At 32.4% G+C, this 18,632-nt stretch overlaps 1 protein-coding gene across 2 annotated transcripts in view; it reads left to right on the top strand.

Annotated features, from left to right (window-relative positions):
• The window catches only part of LOC141536112 (uncharacterized), a 50,545-nt gene extending 32,774 nt beyond the window's left edge, over positions 1-17,771 (top strand). Inside the window, exons 1-11 of one of the 2 annotated variants that reach the window (XM_074256375.1) lie at positions 3,347-3,426; positions 4,864-5,013; positions 6,156-6,350; positions 6,877-6,962; positions 7,865-8,061; positions 8,209-8,326; positions 8,516-8,758; positions 9,091-9,248; positions 12,487-12,605; positions 12,706-13,510; positions 15,151-17,771. In XM_074256375.1, the coding sequence (XP_074112476.1) occupies positions 4,893-5,013; positions 6,156-6,350; positions 6,877-6,962; positions 7,865-8,061; positions 8,209-8,326; positions 8,516-8,758; positions 9,091-9,248; positions 12,487-12,605; positions 12,706-13,510; positions 15,151-17,011 (3,903 nt within the window). In that variant the 5' untranslated portion in view covers positions 3,347-3,426; positions 4,864-4,892 and the 3' untranslated portion in view covers positions 17,012-17,771. Of the gene's footprint in view, positions 1-3,346; positions 3,427-4,863; positions 5,014-6,155; positions 6,351-6,876; positions 6,963-7,864; positions 8,062-8,208; positions 8,327-8,515; positions 8,759-9,090; positions 9,249-12,486; positions 12,606-12,705; positions 13,511-15,150 lie in introns of those variants that run through there. The other variant, XM_074256374.1, reaches the window with a different exon arrangement.
• Positions 17,772-18,632: the final 861 nt, after the last annotated feature.

Genomic DNA, 18,632 nt, shown 5'->3' with positions numbered 1-18,632 from the left:
TTACATATAATGTGATTCCGGATATATTTCTAGCACGGGTAACTATCTTCCATATTCCATATGTGAATCGTGGGTGTGTATGCTTTGGTTTAACCTTTTGAGCTTTTAAGCGACGTTTTAAAAAGGGACAGTCCGGTTATTGCGGGCTGCATAAATATGTCGGAAAACTCACAAGTGGGCAAGCTCACAAGCCAGCCAAGAATGGAAATCTCATCTACGACGCGACTCTTTTCCAGCCAGGAAGGTGTAGGTGCAGCCCACCTGGCTTCAGACGTGTGTAATGCATTTAAAGTACCTTGCTAAAAAAATCTGTCTCCCTATTTAATAATAATAAACATTTTTTACTCGCCTCCGCTGCGTAATTCTTGAATAAATTTTTTTATCATTAAAATAGATAATTAAAGAAATTGTTATCTTTTAATTTATTTAATGAATTATATAATTAGTATTTCAATTTATTTATAAATACGAAAAAACAATTTTTTTAACATATTTTTTTTAACATATTTCAAATGATAAAAAAATTTTTTTTGTCCAAAAATCTTTTATTCTATTATGATAGAAACTTTGTTAATTTTTTCAGAATTATTTTTCCATAAATAATACATTTTACATTTAAAAAATTATTATTCGCTTTTCAGTAGCGTTGATAACAATTTTATATGCAAATTTTGCGTGCTCTATCTCATAAACAAATTGATGAATGAAAAAATGCTCCGAATATTTGTTTGAAATTTTATACTCTACCATTTATATACAATAAAATTTTTTTAAAATTCAATACTTTCTAAATTATGAAAAAGAAGAGAAAAAAACTCAAAAAACCTTCTAAATTTAGTAGTTTACACATTTATGGTTATTACTTAACAAAAATTCAATTTTAGAGAGTCATTTCTGTTTTAAAAACTTTTTTTTGCCCAAAAATATTTCATTCCTCTATAATCGATACTTCGTAAATTTTTCCAGAAGTATTTCTCCATGAAAACAATTTTTCAATGTCAAATACATACCTGATAAAACAGGGGAAATAAATTCTATTGATTAACGATTATAATTTTGAATTATTGATGAAATTCGGCAGGAAATTAGCAAAGGGTGGTTACAAACTTTTAGGTTCGTAGGCCAGTTCAGAAGCGGCCTGAGAAAGCCTGCGGATTAAAAGTTGTTGTGTTAAATTATTCCAAACATAATTATCGAATTTTACTAAGCAGCTTATGGTTTTTGATTGTTAAAAGTTTGAACTTTCGAGGAAATATTGTTTTATTTCGATAAGCTTTATGTTAGTTCTGGTATATTAATTAACTGATTGATTAAATGTAAAGTTTTGATTCATTGTCAACAAAACTTTTCATTTGAATTTAGTCAATAATGAAAGTTTATTAATTTTCTATCAATCAAATTTACTGTCGAAAGGACAATTTATCAATTTTCTATTGTTCAAAATTTATATCGTAAATTATTTAATCACAAGCTGTCAATTGTACTTCGTTGAAAATTTTTAAAATTTTTTAACTAAAGAGAAAAAAGTAATTAAAAAAAAAATCCTGAGAAATTTATCAAAAAACGTATTTAAAATCGTCCAACCCTCGGTCGAACCCGAATCAAAGATCTCTGATTACCCACACGAATTATGTCCTATTATATCAGAAAACATTCTCGAACTGATATCTTGATACTGTGTAAACGCAAGTTATGTCTTATCGAAAGTTGTTCCGCGAACTAGAGTTCACCCCGGTGAAATAAAAAGGTTAAACTTTTAATCTTCCTACTCTGCACAGAATTTTTTTTTCTTTTTTCTTACTTCTTTATTGCGACGTCCCTATTCATTTGCCCGCTAATAGAACAAACATAGTTTTCTGACATTTCTAGTGCTTACACGAAAGTTTCCGTCCAACTTTTGTCATCCACCCGAACCCGCTACCGCGGGTTAGAACAACTTCTTTTATTGCCAACCTCACTAACAAATAATCGTATTTTTATCCCCTTCGTGCCTCATTGTACCCATCTAAAATAAAATAAAATCGAATGGGGCCACCAGATTAAAAAGATAGTTTAAATTTGTTAAAACAACCCTAAAGTGCACAGTCGTTAAATATTTTCGTTAAGTTACAAAACAACTCCAGTCTAAATCGGAACACAAAGACCCTTCAGAATGTTCAATCATTCTTCGCTAAAGTTACAATACAATTTACAACTTACAAGAAATAAAGTTTCAAGACTCGTGATCTCAATTTCTAAGTAGCAATTACGACTCCCGCATAATTTCGTTATCGAAACTTTCGAATAATCTGGTAGAATTTTTTTTTAACTTGTTCAACAATTGAATTAAATTTTTTTTTTTTTTTTTTTTGGATAAGAAGAATATTTTTCTTCTAAAATATATTGACTTTAATTATTTATAAATTTTGTTAAATTCTTTCGCGGTAAATTAATTATTGATCTTGACGCGCAGAACAAAGCCCTTCGATCGCCATCTGTGAGATGAACCGCGAACTCGAGGAATCTCAAGCTTGCGTGTTTTGTTGCCAGGTGGCCTTAGTTGACACTTGAAAACTATGCTGAACTCGCACCATGAAATTAACATCTTGCCGACCCGAAAAAGAAGAACTCAACCTTTTCGACTCGAGCTTTTTTATAAAAGTTTAACGCGTGTCGGGATCTGCCGCACCGAAACTTCAGATTCTTGAACACGAGCCAACGTACACTGATTTACTCCCCTAAACTTGACAACTGTATTTACTTACTTCTCATACGTATGTTTATTTATTTAGTTTAGAGAGTTCTTATTTTTTGTTACGGAATATTACGTCAATATCCAAGTTCTAGGTCAAGTTTTTTTTTTTTTACTTTCAAGAGTTTTAAATAGAATTTTTTATTTCGCTGATGGAATTTTTTTTAATCAATTCCGGTTTTTAAAGATTGAAAATATAAATGTAGGTAATTCAATTTTATCGGAAAAATTTTTTTAATTATTATCCTGTCACAGATATGGCTTTTAATTAACTATATATTAATGCAAAAAATATTGGATTTTGAATGGTTATAATAGAAGAATTCAAATATTTCAATGAATTAAAATTTTAATTTTAATATTTTTAAGTATCAATGAATAATTAAAGAGATTATGAACGAGAATTTGAATAAAATTATTTCGATGAAAAAATTAATTAAAATTGTGTGAAATAAAAGCAAAATTATTGAAAAGATAAACGGAGGTTTTTATGTTTTATTATGTAATAAAAATGTGAACGGATAATTTCCACTGAAATATCGTTAAATAATAAATTGAATAAAAATGTTATATTTATTGAAAAAAAAAAAAAAAAAAAAAAAAAAAAAAAAAAAAAAACAATTTAAAAAATTGAGTAGTATAGTCTCGAGTAGGGACTGAAAAAATTAATCATCAAAGGTCTTGGCAAAAGATTGGTAAGAGACATAAATAAAAATCGGTGTTGCCCGATTTGTCTGAACCGGGTGAATGTTATCAGTGACGTTTTCGTATTCGAGGATGAAAAATCAGAGCGGCAATATATTTTGGGCGGATGAAAATTTAAAACTCGAGTGCAAAGAATAAATTTCCGGGAGGGAGAGGCGATAAAGAATACAAAGTGTCGGAACCAGGTAGATGTATAGGGTTAGATTGTTAGATGGTATAGATTGACGGGTAGAAAGGAGAACAAATAGGTCGTAGGTAAATCCAGTATGTGTTGCTGGGGGATGATGAGTTAAAAAGGGAAAAAGGGAGGGGATCTGTCGGAAATTTACATGAAAATTGAAAGGGAAGCCCGAGGGCCACGGTACCTTGATGTATTGTCGTTATATTGTCAGCTGTTATACTCCTATCTTTACTTTTACTGCCGTACAAGAGACCGTAATGCTCTCGTAAATTACATGTATACTCTCGTTTGCATACTGTCAGATATACGAATTTTCAATAAAAATGATTCCCTGTGGAGAAAAGAGAATAGTTGTATTTTCAATGTAGAATTACAATCATCATTTACGATTTTACTGAAAATAATGCTATAAGTATGTAAAATAGTAGAAATAGCTATTTCATTTTTTCCGTGTGCAATTTTCCTTGATTTTTTCTCCAGACTTTCATTTACATTTTCATTTCGTTTTCCTTACAATTATTTGAGGATCTCTAAAGTAACTTTAATTAGATAAAAATTCTTTTGACTTTAAAAAACTATGACACCTTCTCCCACTATTAAATTTCACGCCCCGATAGTTTCATAGAAATTAATCCTCAAACTCGGTATTTAGACCGCAATTAACTTCAGAACATTTTTGTCTATCACAGCGTTGTCTTCCGTTAATGCCTTAATTTTAAATCCGCGTAATAGCCTTATTCCGCCGTACTCTTATTAATTGTAAGAGGTTAATTAAATCGCGAGATAAACTCCGGGAGGTAAAATAACGAGTAACGAGTAACGAGTTAATTTGGAAAGTTTTGCTCCAACCGTAGTACAGAAGAGCAGAGTAGAAAGAGGCCTGTCTTGTTGCTAGAGCGGGTGGTATGCTACGTCGCTGTCGAAGAAATTAAATCGCTGCGCCTCCTCTTTACTTTTACTCAGTACAGTACACTTTTAAAGGTTGTTCGCTTTTGTTATTTACGATATTATGTGGCGTGGTTGTTATTGAAAACTTTAGGAAAATTCGATAGTGAGGAGCAAGCCAGCATCAAACAGCATTGTGTGTGTGAGTAACTGAGTGAGTGTGAGTGAGAATAAGGGTGAAGGTGAGAGTACAGAGTACAGAGTACAGAGTGTACTGAGGATAAAGTATAAGCGTATTATATGATGTTGAATTTTAAGCTGAGGTAAAATATTCCAATATAAGTTAATTTACTCTTTTTAGGTCAAGTTAATTCAAGAAGGTATCCAGTTATGGTTTTTATCCACGGTGAAAGCTTTGAGTGGAATAGCGGCAATCCTTATGACGGCACCGTTCTAGCGGCTTATGGCAACGTCGTCTTTGTAACTATTAATTTTCGTCTTGGTATTTTGGGTAAGTTAACTTTATAATTAAAATACTTTCTCGTATTATTTTTTAATTAAATTTCATTATTATTTTTATTATTATTATTATTGTTATTATTATTTTTATTTTTATATCAATTTAAAACGCGAAGGAGAAGATCTTATTTGTGTATTTTACTTTTTTTCCAATACCTGATTTACGGTGACATGTGACTTATACACACGACATTAATTTTGATAAGTCAAGATTTTTTATCTCGAAAAATATTTTTTGCATGTTCTGGTTCTGCTTTGCTGAGCTCGTAATTCAATCGGTGAATAAATTTACAAAATTTACGTAGATCGGAAAAAGGAAAATTCTGAACCACAGCGAACCCCCGTAGTGACAGTAAAAATTTATTAATTACGACATTGAAATAATTTATTATTTTTTGTAAAATATTTTACCCAAATCAAAAAAACTATTTAGTGAATTATTAAAATTGAAAATTGAAATATATAGTTTCTCAGCACTCTAGTATAGATTATAAATGTTTAATTTAAAACAAACAACTTTTGGTTCGTGCTCAAGGACAGAGAGACTATGTAACGATAGTTATCACATATACTCGAGTTGAAAGCTCGCTCTCTCTTTTTCTCTCCGGTGGGTATCTGCTGGCAGAGTGGTTGCAATAAAGCAAAAACGCTAAAATATAAAATAAAAAAATAAAAAGACCGAGGCAAAACCATAATCATAAATTCAGTTAAAGTGCTAGAGAACCGCTTAGTGCTTTTCCGACCGCCAACACGAGATGGACACTGTTAGTCTTGTCCGCGTTGTCCTATAATATATCGAGGGTAAGTTCGCTCTTTTCCTTTTTCTTCCCCACCGTCGATGTATTTTCGGTAGACCTATAGACTGTAAATGTAAAACAGCGGAACATGCGCATCCCGATACCCAGCAAGACAGAAAACAATTTCGGGATTAAATTTTAATAAAGTAAATTTGTTAATAGAGGTAAAAGTCTCTTATCCGCTTGATCGTACCCATGAACTTACGAGTTATTTTACTATTATTATTATTATTAATATTTTTTCTGACAAACGATAATGAGAGTCACAATGAAATTACCGGATAATTGCCCGGAAAATAATCCAATAAATTCAAAATTATGGATATTTATTTCACAGGTTTCATGCGACCAGGGACCAGTGATGATGCGGCTAGCAATTTTGGGCTGCTCGACCAAACGGCCGCGCTTTTATGGCTCAAAGAAAATATTGCGCGATTTGGTGGTGATCCGAATGTTATCACTATTGTGGGACATGGTACTGGGGCGACACTTGCTAATTTACTTCTTATTAGCCCTGTTGCTAATAATAAAGGCAAGTTTATTTTTATAATTCAAGTATATTTAAAGAATAAAATTTTGCAAATTTTTTTTTTTTTAATCATAAAGTAAATTTTAGTCCGGTTTTTTTTTTTTTTTATGGTGAATCATTGATTTTCAACAAAATTTTATAATGTATGCATTACATTTGATACCAATGCAACGAATATCTCAAATAGATAATATATATTCGAAACATACGTTTGGATGGTCCTCTAAAGACATTTCACGATTGTATCTCGGAATTGGATACGTCAGAAGAGAATTAGCAGGACCAATTGAATTTTGCTTACTCGACCTTAAACTATACGGAAGGATAATTATCTAATTAATTAAACGGTTCACTTACTTTTTTTGTCCTTTTAACTACCCTATATATAATACCGTTATTTGCATCAGTATCAAATGGCTACATTATCTTGTAACTATGAAACTCTCGAGGTCCATTGTTATTTTTCAGTCATTATCATCATCTAGTACAACAATTGTAGTACATACTCAATAAGATTTAATGCCAACAGGTCTGTTTAAACGCGCCATTTTGATGTCCGGCTCTGCATTGAGTTTTGATGCAATTGGGAAGGCTCCGCTTCAAATAACAAAACAGGTTAATAAACTTTATTAATTCAATAGACAGCTTATTGTTTACCATAAATTTTCTGTAATTATATCATAAAATATCTGAACTTTTTTTTTTTAATTTTTTAAAAATACTAGATAGTTGTTGTTCTTTTTTAGTATATAAAAATAGGATAATTGTTCGTTAAATGACAGAGAACTATAATAATGAATAAGTTAGAGGATTGGTTCATAGAATTATCACTTTGAATTTCAGTAATTCATTTGATGAATAATGAAACATTAAATACTAAACAACAGTAATTAATATTGGTAAACTAAGTGACGTTGTAAAGTTTGGTAATTAATTAAGCTGTAAATGTTTGGTGTAAATTACTATTTATTAATAACGAGCTATCATAACTTAAGTGTTTGATAATAAATTCTATGGAGAAAGTTTAATATACATTTTGAAAGGACAATTATGGTAATATAATTTGTAGAAAATTTATCTTATACAGTCATATATGTCCGTATATGGTATGTTTGTTATATAATATAAGACCATAAAAGAAAAATATTATGATATTTTGTACGAAAATTAAAAAATCAAAATTATGAATTTAAAATCGCAAAAAAATTTGATTCATTCTTAGTGATTATAAATGGGTTTTTAAAAAATTGACTTCTAAGGTTAAAAGAAATTTTTTATTCTATAAAAATAAAATTAGAAACCAAAATTGAAATTGAGCAACTTGAAAATTTTAAGCTAAAAATGAAAAATATTAATTCAAATACTTAGTTTGTTAATTTTAAGATTAACTTCAAAAAAATTTTTTTAAGTCTCGAAAAAACTTTTTCTACAAAAATCAGTTTTGATCTTAAAAAAAATTTGAAAAATAACTTTTCAAAAAGAAAAAGAAAATATTAAAATAAAAAATTATCTTATAGGTTGCATTTCAATTAAACTGTCCTACAATAAGTGACAGCGAATTAGCGTCATGCTTACGAAGTAGAGATGTAGAAGCATTGTTAAACGTGAAGCTCGATAAGCCGTCATATGTGCCAGCATTCGCGCCGCTTATCGATCGCGCTGTAATACCAAAGAAGCCCCTAAGATTGATGGAGAATGCCCAAGTGTTTGGCAGGTTTGTGCAACATAAAAACTTATTTATCTAACTAATATCCCGGCGCATGTATTTATGCATCCATGCATTCATGTATCTATAAATACATTCAAGTGCATATGTACTTTTAAAATATTTCTCATGCAATTTTACAATCAATATCGACAGTTTCGACTTGATGTACGGCGTTACTGAATCTGAAAAGTTCCACATTTTACCGGCGGTTGCCGTGCTACACGGAATGTTGGACGAGGAACGGGACCAGGCGATTCGTGATCACGCTAAAGTAAGATCGACATTCTTTATATTTAGCTTTTTATTACTATGATACCTGTTCTGTTATATATGTATGGATAAAGTATCGGGGAATGAGTTTAAGGGGAATGGGAATGGGGATGGAATACTTTAGTGGGCCAAGATTCACGGTCCACTACCGCCTTAGTATTAGTCGAGTGCTTTAATATATATTTTTCAGGCGACTCATGAACTAGAACCAGATCCGATACTGTCACGGGTTTTGGAGCATTACGGCGGAAATTTTCTCGATGGATTCACCAATGATTATCTAACGAGGAATCGCGATATTGTGCTGGATGTATTTTCCGATAGCGGGACCGTTGCTCCCCTTGTGATGACTGGCAAATTACATTCTAAAGCTAATCCCAAAAGCTATATGTATGTTTTTTCACATCCGAGGGCAGTACAAGATTACTCTGGTGTAAGTTTTTATATTTATTTATTTTTTTCTTATACCTATATATAATGGAAATTCTTTGCTTTAAATTAATTTTCAATGTAATTAATATTTATTTATCAAGTAATAAAAAATAATGAAAATAAAAAAAACTCTATCAATAAAAATGAATTTAAACGAGTTAAAACATTATATCCATTTTCTTTTATTTTTATTATTATTGTTATTGAATTAATTTAATCCTTTAAATTGGAATAGGTACTTCAGTATCAATTTGATAAAAAATTATTATCATCAATTAAATAGATATACAAAGTTGAAAAAGATTTTTTTCTGAAAAGTATTAAAAATTTCAGCAACAACGACAACACACAGTTCATGGAGAGGAATTGCCATATATACTAGGCGTTCCACTTGACGGTGGGAAGTATCACTTGCGCGGTCGATATAATATCGGTGAAACACTCTTCTCCGAGGCCATGATGACCTGGTGGTGCAATTTCGCCCATACAGGGTACGTATGTCCTTAACAAAAAAAAAAAAAAAAAAAAAAAAAATTCCATTGTGATGAAAAAATTTTTTAATTCGAAAAAAACAAAAATTAAACAAGTATATTAAATTCCCTTTTATATTTTGCCCTCTATTCGTAAATAAGAAAAATCGAGAATGACATGTTGGTTACTAGAAAATGGAAGTGGGCACCGTTCCAACCGTTGTCTGCATACGTGTGAGCAATTTACAGAGTATGAAGAGAAGAGTCGTTGCTTCTATCGAACCAAACTTCCTTCTCACATTTTGGAAGCTTGCGATCTCCCAGTATATTCTCTGCATTCCATACTACATTTTAACGGCTGAAAATTGGGCGGTGGAGAGTGACAGAATCAATTACGCTGTACACACGGGCTATGCGCAAAAAGAGTAAGGGACTGCTACACATCAACGAAATAACCGCACGGTCACTCCAATGCCGTGCATAAACACACGATTTTTAATTAACCCTCATCTGAATATTTATTTATGCATTCCTGAATTATTATTCGTTTGCCTATCGTCAGCAGCAAATCCGTCCGCCTTCCTGTTATTTTCAAATTATTTAACCATTTTATTATTTGCAGACTATTATTTTTTTAATTTGTATGCAGACTGATTCAACCGATTTTCATTGTCTATTTAGAGAATTATTTTGTATCAAATGAGTAATTTTTATTAAAATAATTTGAATAAAAAGCCCGGTCAGAATTACAGAAAAATTAATTGCATTTACAGTTTTATTACTATCGTATAGTAAGACATGAGCTGTTTAGTTTTTGTTAATTTCATTTTTGAACTATTGAATGTAAATTTATCATCCAAAAAAAAATTTTAATTTATAAGGAAAAAAATGGAAATTTTAGATTGAAAAGATTAGAAAAATTTTTAAATTTTATATTGTGAAAAATGTAAATTTAGCAGGCCGATAAAATGTTAAATTCACAAGTAAAAAAATGGAAATTTAGGACTACATTATATCGACCCTTTTAAAGTAGTTATATGTGTTGTCAACAGATGGTGCGAGATTTTTTTAATCAAAAGTTTGTTTGATTAATTTTTTTACAAAAAATTTTCTTTCAATAGAAAATAATGTAAGCTTTAGCATAGTGTTCAAATTTTTTTAATTGGTAGAGACTTAAAATAAATTTAGCTGTAATAGATGAGAACACGTTAACAATGAGATGTGTGAAGATTTTTGATAATTTATTTGATTAATTCAACAAAATTTGTTCTAATTTATTCAAAAACAGAAAGGGTAAAAGCAATTAAGCATGAGTGAGTCAAAATTTAAATGGGATAGTGAATCCCAGAGGGCGATCGCGCTTGAGGCGTGGAATATTTAAATGTAATCACTTAGCGAATTGTTTATATTCCCGGGAAACGGAGTGAAATTTATCAATATTTTTAATTGGCTAAAAAATACAATTGAATTTGGGAATTAAATATTCATTGGATTTGGCAAGCATGACACATATATACATAAACATACATACTTTACACACTGGATGTTATATTGTATTATTTGTAATTGTGTACAAATAAACGAAGTGGATACACAGAAAAAAAAAAGTGAAAGATAAATTTTAGTTTATTAATGTTTTGTCAATAGGATGGAGTAGGTGTGTGAAACACGGAAGTTGGTGGCTTCCCCTTTTGCGTTACAACGATTTTCAGAATAATTTAATTAATGATTATTGATTTGACGGTAGACATTGTTAAATTAACGCTCGGTTGAATCGTTCGTTTTAATTTGTCCAATGGAAACGATTACCCTTTGCCTCGCGCTCCCTTCTTCTCATTCCTGCCTACAAATTACAAGATCCCAACCATTTTAAAAGAGGAAGACAGAAAGTACATTTAACTCGATGGCGAATTGGTTACGCTTGATCATTTTTAGACAGCGTCAGAAATTAGCACTCCCTTCCGAATGGATTATTTTCAATGTTACAAGTTATAATACAATGTAAATATAGTAACACCCTAAATTGTTTTCATCTATTCATTTTCCTGTCATATATAATTGTTCACTATTTTATTAAAATTATAATCATTATTATTATTCATTGTGATCTGCAGTAACTGGATGACTACCAAAAATTACGAATTATAAATAAAGAAATTTTGGCTTAATGATTTTTAATTACAATATAAATAATGTGAATACCTTTCAAGTTAATTTTGTAAATAATATTACTATGATAGAATCAACGCCAATAATTTTATAGAAAATATTTTGGAACAAACTTATACAACCAAAATTTATTTAAAGCAGCCAAGAAAATTTTTTTGGCTCAGAAATCAATTTTTTAAAATAATGTTTTTTTTTTTTTTTTTAAAAAAGTTTTCCTTAAATTTGATATTACTTGCTATTTTCATCAAGTAAAAAGTTTTGACAGCTTATGATTATAACCTCGTTGATATAAACATTCTCATAATTGGACAAAAAAAAAAATAAAAAAAAAAAAAACAATATTCTGTTTGTAAAATATAAAAAAATTTTATACAATTCTATAAAAACAGAACCTATAAAATTTTGACATTACTACATCCACCGGATTTATGTTATAATTGATTCAAACAAAGTTCTTTTTATAAATAAACGAGTAAATGAATCCAGAGATGAAAAAAAAATGAAATGAATAACCGTTACGAATTAGCATTGAACGTACGGTTTTGTATGGTCATGTATACTAATCGTTAAAAGGTCTCGTTAACCGAATCTGCTTCAAAGATTAGTAACTACAAGAGTACTCGTGCTGTATAACATTTCACGCATACAAATTGGAAAGATTCACGGTGCAAGAAAAAAAATAAAACGGAAATATAAAGCATAAAACGTGGTAGAATTTGTTACGAGAGAAATTAATTTATCGATGAAATAATTCGTTTTTATTCGTTAGCAATTAATTTGACTGTTAAAAAATTTTATTTTAATAAAATTCATAAAAATTGAGATTAAGTTTATTTAAGAGATTATTGACTAAAAAAAATTTTTTTTCTTGTATAAATTTTAATTTTTTATTATCTTACTTTAAAATTTTTATTATATTTTTAAAATATTAATAAATCACTAGTAAAAAACTATTTTTATAAGCACTGTAAATTCTAGCCTCTAGACTAAAAAATTTTTTTTACCAAGTCCAATTTTTATTTATTTTTCCCAACACAAAATGAATAAATTGAATATATTGTCACAAGCTAATAAATAAATTTGATTATAGAAACCCAAATGCGCCTCGAAGGATGACCTATTTAACAGACGGACCAAAAGAATGGCATCAATATCAACTAATAAATTGGCCAGAATTCAATATCACCGGGGGAACTTACTTCAACTTAAGTAAGAGTCTACCTTTATAGATGTTAACTTCTTAAACTATAGTATCGAATCCGATTAGCAAAGTTATAATTGAAAAATTTAATGCAATGTAACTCTACAGCAATACCGCCGAGGATTGGGCGCCAGTACCGATCATCAGAAATGATGTTTTGGAACGAAGACATTCCCAATCTAATTAGACACAAGCCTCGAGGCCGTAGACCAGACTTTCTCGATCACATTGATAAGGACGGCCAATACAGAAACACCAGTTTCCCTGCAGTTGACGAGCTTGGCATAAAGTCTACCGGCATGGCGCCCACTAATTCTGATCCTGGTTATTACGGATCTATCGAACGAACTGGAAATGACTACTCAGATAAACCTCCCGTCCCTTGGGGTCCGCGTCTCGGCTCGAAGACTCCGCAAATGAACCACAAATATAATCCCAACGATAATCATGATAGCGGTGATAATAATCAAAATAATGATGATAAAAAATCAATGACGGAAAGTAACTTCAAAGCATCCTCAACTTTCACCATGGTGGTCGGGATTAGCGTGTTCTTTCTGTTGGTAAGCCTGACGGTCCTCTTCTACATCTACCACAGAAGGCAGCGGATAAAGAAGAGCAAGGAGTCGCCTTTATCACAGAAGCTCAAGCGAAATACTAGTATTCTCATAGGATCCAGAAAGTCAAAGACGAACCAACATCATTGCAATGACAATCATGGAGAAAACGCTGGGGAGCTAAACCGAAAATGTGAAAGCAAACCTGATATTCATGAAGTGATTAAGAGTGATAAGGCGTATGACAATAGCTCAAACTTCGGGAGACAATCAAAACTTTCGAGGCAAAATTCTAGCTCGACCATCGATACTCATATTAAAGTTAAGGAGTGGATACAACAGGAAATTGTTCACAGGTAAGAAACTCGATCAGTAACTAAATTTTGGTAATTACATTGTTCTTCAAGTTTTCAATATAAATTATTCAGAAAAATGACCTAAGAATTAATGATATGGGCTTATCAAGTCATATTAGGCACCTAAAACTTCATTTGTACTGATATGGCTTCACATGTCCAAATTTCATATAAGGCATGTTTGGAGATGTAAAAAATTGCATATGGACACATCAGATAATTTTTTCGAAAAGTATTATCATATAGTTATTACAGCATTGTTTAGAATAGCAACTGTTAAGAAGTAATGATAGCAATGATTAACATAAAACTCTCAGTAAACTGAGGAATAACAAGATTTGTTGTCTCTCGGAAGTCTTAGTCCAAGTTCAGAATATAGCCTCAGTCTTAGTTCCTATTCTTGACAGGGTATTGTTGTTTGGATGTTGATGCAAATACAGATGTTGATGTTGATGTTGACGTAGGTGGAGACAAAGATGTGATGAGGATGCGGATAAATACAGGTACAGGGGAGAAAGCAGGAGTAAGAGAATGAGAATGAAGGATTGTACACGCCTCGTTGTAGCTCTTGTACGAGTCAAAGTGTGTCTAATTGAGCGAGTCGTATTCGTTGTTCAAGTGCACTTGTATTAACGATTTGCTCGACCAACAACTGCAATGGAGTTCTTGACCAACCTGGGCTGGGGTAATCCAATTACGCTTGCTTCTTCGAACAGTCGTTCGTATACTGTTGGACCAAAATGCGGTCGACAACCTCAGACTCTACTTATGCTACTTGTCTGTGTGTATGAATGTTGGAGATAAGCAATTATTTTTTCATTTAAAAAACGCCATTCAGAAGAGAAAATTTTTCTTATTCAATCTCACTTTTTTACACCCAATTTACATTTTCTGATTTCGTATATTTTATCGTGTTATTTTATAATTGGGCCGTTCCTGAGGTTCCTTTGGAGGATTTTACTTACAAATTCTGACTGCAAATAGTTCTGTTTTTAATTGTATTGCTTAATCTTTTTAGGGCATTTGTTTTGGTAAAAGTATTCAAAATACTTATCACATGGCATTGATTTGACTTAATATATATAAAAAAAAAAAAAAAAAAATAGATGCATATTTATAATTATATTCTATAAATTATTCGCTTGATTTTGTTACTTAATTGAAATTGCTATGAAAATATTTCAATAAACGAAGCAACGTTGTATGAAAAATTTTTTCCAATGTATTATTTTAAAATCAACTTTATTAAACTAGGAAAATATTTCAATATCGGAAACGAAAAACTTCCCAATGATCCCGTAAATTCCGTTCATTGTAATACGATTTTATTATAAAGATATTAAAAAAAAAAAAAAATGATTAAATTACTGAGGAAAATTTCGTACTGAGAAATCTTATCGTTTATAGTTTTGAAATTAAAAAGTAATCAAATTAACAGAACATTCCGATGCTATGACCGGTGAATTGATCAAACGGAACCCAAATGAACTTGATTACCAGCAAAAATGAAACCTTGCAAACAAGTTCTTTGAATTTAAATAGAATCGAATAATCAAATACCAATTGTTAGTAATTTTACTAAAAAATGAATTCCATGTGAACATCAATAATTAACAAAGACTTCGTTTGCATTGTTACAGATGTTCCCCACGGTTTCTGCGAAAAACTCGAGAGACTTTGCAAAAAGAGCACCAGCAGAAGATCATCCACTCGGAAATGGAGCGGAAAAAGCAGGACAAGCAATTAAAATCAGAGAAGCCGGAACCAATATACGATCAAAGTCCGGCGCTAACAATCCGACCGGGATTGAAAAACCCTAAGTGCAAGCCCGGCAAGGTATCAGTAGCGATCGACGCGACCCCAGCAACCCGCACCGAATCAATCCTTAATCAAGTGCCAATAGAGCTCGTTAAAGACATCGTTGAAGATTCTAACACATACGAGGAATTCATCGAGCTCCAAGCTCCCCAGGTGGTGGTCATCGAGCACCACCATTCGCGCAGCGACCCTCTTCCGATGGAAACAGTCTTCAAGACATCCACCAATCAGCGGCCTTCCACCTACAAGAGCGGTTCGTCGCGCGTTTACGAGTCTGATTCAGGCAGTGCGAGTAGTCTGTATGCGAAAATCAACCCCAAGTTGAAGAAGCTCCCCAAGTTGAACTTGGACGCTTGCACCCTGGAAGAGGACGTCTCCAACGACACCTGCGATGGAACATCCAGCGTGGTCTCCAAAACCTATCAAAGTTTTGATGAAGGAATCTACGGAACTATTCCTAAAATGAGTACCTTCGCACAGCCTTCAGTGGACATCAACGTGACCAGTCTCGACCCGGTCATCGAAAAGGACCCGATTAGTCCCGAAGAGGCCCTCAAGACCATAAAAAGACGGAATTACCCGAAAGTTTTGCCGGACATTGAAAAACGGCGCTCCCTTCCTGTGACTAATTTTTCGACTCTAACCAAGCAAAGCATAGGGGGAACCGCAGCAGTGAATCACAGAAAGGGGCCGCACCCTTCTTGCGGATCCGGTTGTCCACCACAGCCACCGCCAAGAATCTTCGGCACTTCAAAGAGTCTTGATTTGCCCGAAGAAGAGGAGAATGAGAGAGAGCCAATTACTACAAATCTCCATGTCGGTCCATTGTTGAAGAGACAGGATTCTTGCGGTAAGAATCGCTCGGATTCCAGCATCATTGATTCGATTGAGCGGATTGCCATTGACGCTCAGCAAGTTCTATACCAACATAATCGTAATCAAACTGAGCTGGATTCATCAAGCTCTATTACGCCAAATCCGAAATGCCCTGTGCACGGATCCTACAAAGCTTTCAATGATGAAATGTACGCCAATAGCAGATCCGCTGACGAGTTGGACAGGAGTGTGGGGAGCGATGATTCGTACTGGTACGAGAATTACGCAGGGGTTGAGACCAACAAATCGCTGCCGAATGTCAGCATTAGAAACAAAAACTGCTACCAAGTGGGAACAGAAAAGGGAGCTATTTTTGGGCGGGATGCTCAACCTTTAGCGAGAGAAGGTGAAGGTTTGAAGATAGTTATCACCCCTAAAGTCCCTGATGCCTCTGGTAACTTTGCCAAGAAGGAGGATGTTCCTTTTGCAAAGCAAACTGAGGCTTTTAGTGTAATTAGTGAGCGGAAAGAACCGAAAATAGTTATCGCTCCTTCGGGTACGCTCAGGCCTCCGAAGATAATCATAAAGCCTAGTACTAAATTTGAAAGAAAAAGGGAACGGATGATTCCCAAGGTTTCGGCTATTCCCTCGCCAGAGATTCTCAGCGAGAAACCTCCCCTGATGGAGAAGCCGAAGGTCACTAGGATCCCTTCGCTGCGGAGGAGGGGCAGCGACGCCAGCACGATTTACTCGGAAAAAGTTGAAGTTGTCCAGCGGATCAATTGTTCGGATTCCGGGGATATGTTTTCGGGTAAAGCTCCGGGAGGAACTAACACTATTAAGCGGAAGCCGGTTGATAGGAAGTGAAAGGTTCGGGTTTTTCATGGACAGTAAAAAATTTTTCGTTAATTCAACACAATCGCTAGTGTTATTGGATCAGTCCATTTTATAACTCATAAAAATGGTATTTAACACTTGAGTTACACTTTTAAATTTTTATCTCAAGTCGAGAAAAAAATATGACAGTGATTTTGTTGTTAAAGGTTAATTTTATTGTTTACAAATACACATTTATTTGCTGATCAGAGAAATGCAGAATAAAATGTTAAAATTACGACGTTTTATGTGTTAAAAATAACACTTTCGGTTCTCAAACTCGACGAACTGGTTCTAGAAAATTTTAATATAAGTTTGTGTTACTTTATCAATACACACACACACATACAGATTGAGTTGAATTAACACTAAGTTTGTGTAGAAAACGTCGTTAACCTAAACTTTAGTGTTTAATTTGACGAAAAATTCGTTACTGTGTAATAGGATTTTTTATGATGGTGTAAAAGTGTTTAAGGTGCAAAGAAGAGTTACAATGTTTACGGGGTATTTTTATAGGGATTTTGTAGTACTTTTAATAATTTTATACACGCTTCGTGCCTTGCATAGGTCGATTGATGAGCAGCTTAAGCCTTTTATGTGTAAATATTTTGATGGATGGTTACTAGAGTCAAGTTTTAATGCGACTTTATGACCAATGACTAAGATGAGTGAAATTAAGAAATTAATTGTATAATCAAAGATTTGTTGTAAAAATTATTACTATTAATATGAATAAAAGTTGGTAATTTGTGATATATATATTTTGTTTTATTTATTGTGTATTGAAATAGAATTTGAAGTGTTCTGTTCTGAAGTAATCGATGGTTTAAAATTGAAAGACTCCTTAACGAGATTCTCTAAAGAAGTTTATTATTTTTTGGACCCTTATAGTCTTTGAGAGAATCCTTTGGAGCTGAAGGTAGAAAGAAGGCGAATAGAGAGAGGGGGGTGAAATTGCTGAGTAGAAATGGTGAACAACTGACAAAAAAGCATTACGGTAATACGAGCTCATCAAACGGAGCAGTTCTGTCTAAAGCTTCTCTTTATTTCGGTATAACAAGAGTTCAACGTAATACCGATCTGCGCTGACGTAATTGGAAATAGAATATTATTTTGGAATAATAATTTATAATTTATAATTTTGAATTTAAAATATGTAATTGAGTTGTTTTTTTAACGGAAATCATTAGTAGATAGTTGAATTGTAATGGTCGAGTCAATGAGCGTAATTTAATGGAAATAAATATTGTGTGAACAATAGGATCGGTGCGGCTGATAAACTATTACCTTTAACCGATATTACGCACTCATTACCGCATTAGATTATTTTGGTTTATTTATAAAGATTGCTAATTGGCTTTCCTGGATAAAGTTAATGAGGTTATTAATTATTTACAGCTCCGAATAAATGAGATGTAACTCATAAATAATTTTTTATATGGCCTGATGTAGGTTTATTTAGTCATATGTTTGCATGTCGGTCTATATTTGACGATAAATAAATTTTTATAATAATTTTGAAGTTTAATATATTTTATAGAAAATATGTATCCTAAAAAAAATTAACTTGAAACAAGGGAAAAATTTTTTAATCAAATAAAATTTACTTGAG

Source organism: Cotesia typhae, unplaced genomic scaffold (genome assembly GCF_013202065.1).
Source record: "Cotesia typhae breed Kobodo isofemale line unplaced genomic scaffold, CoteBio_Ctyphae scaffold_152, whole genome shotgun sequence".
NCBI classification, from domain to species: Eukaryota; Metazoa; Arthropoda; class Insecta; order Hymenoptera; family Braconidae; genus Cotesia; species Cotesia typhae.
This window is presented reverse-complemented; position numbering and strand designations above follow the sequence as displayed.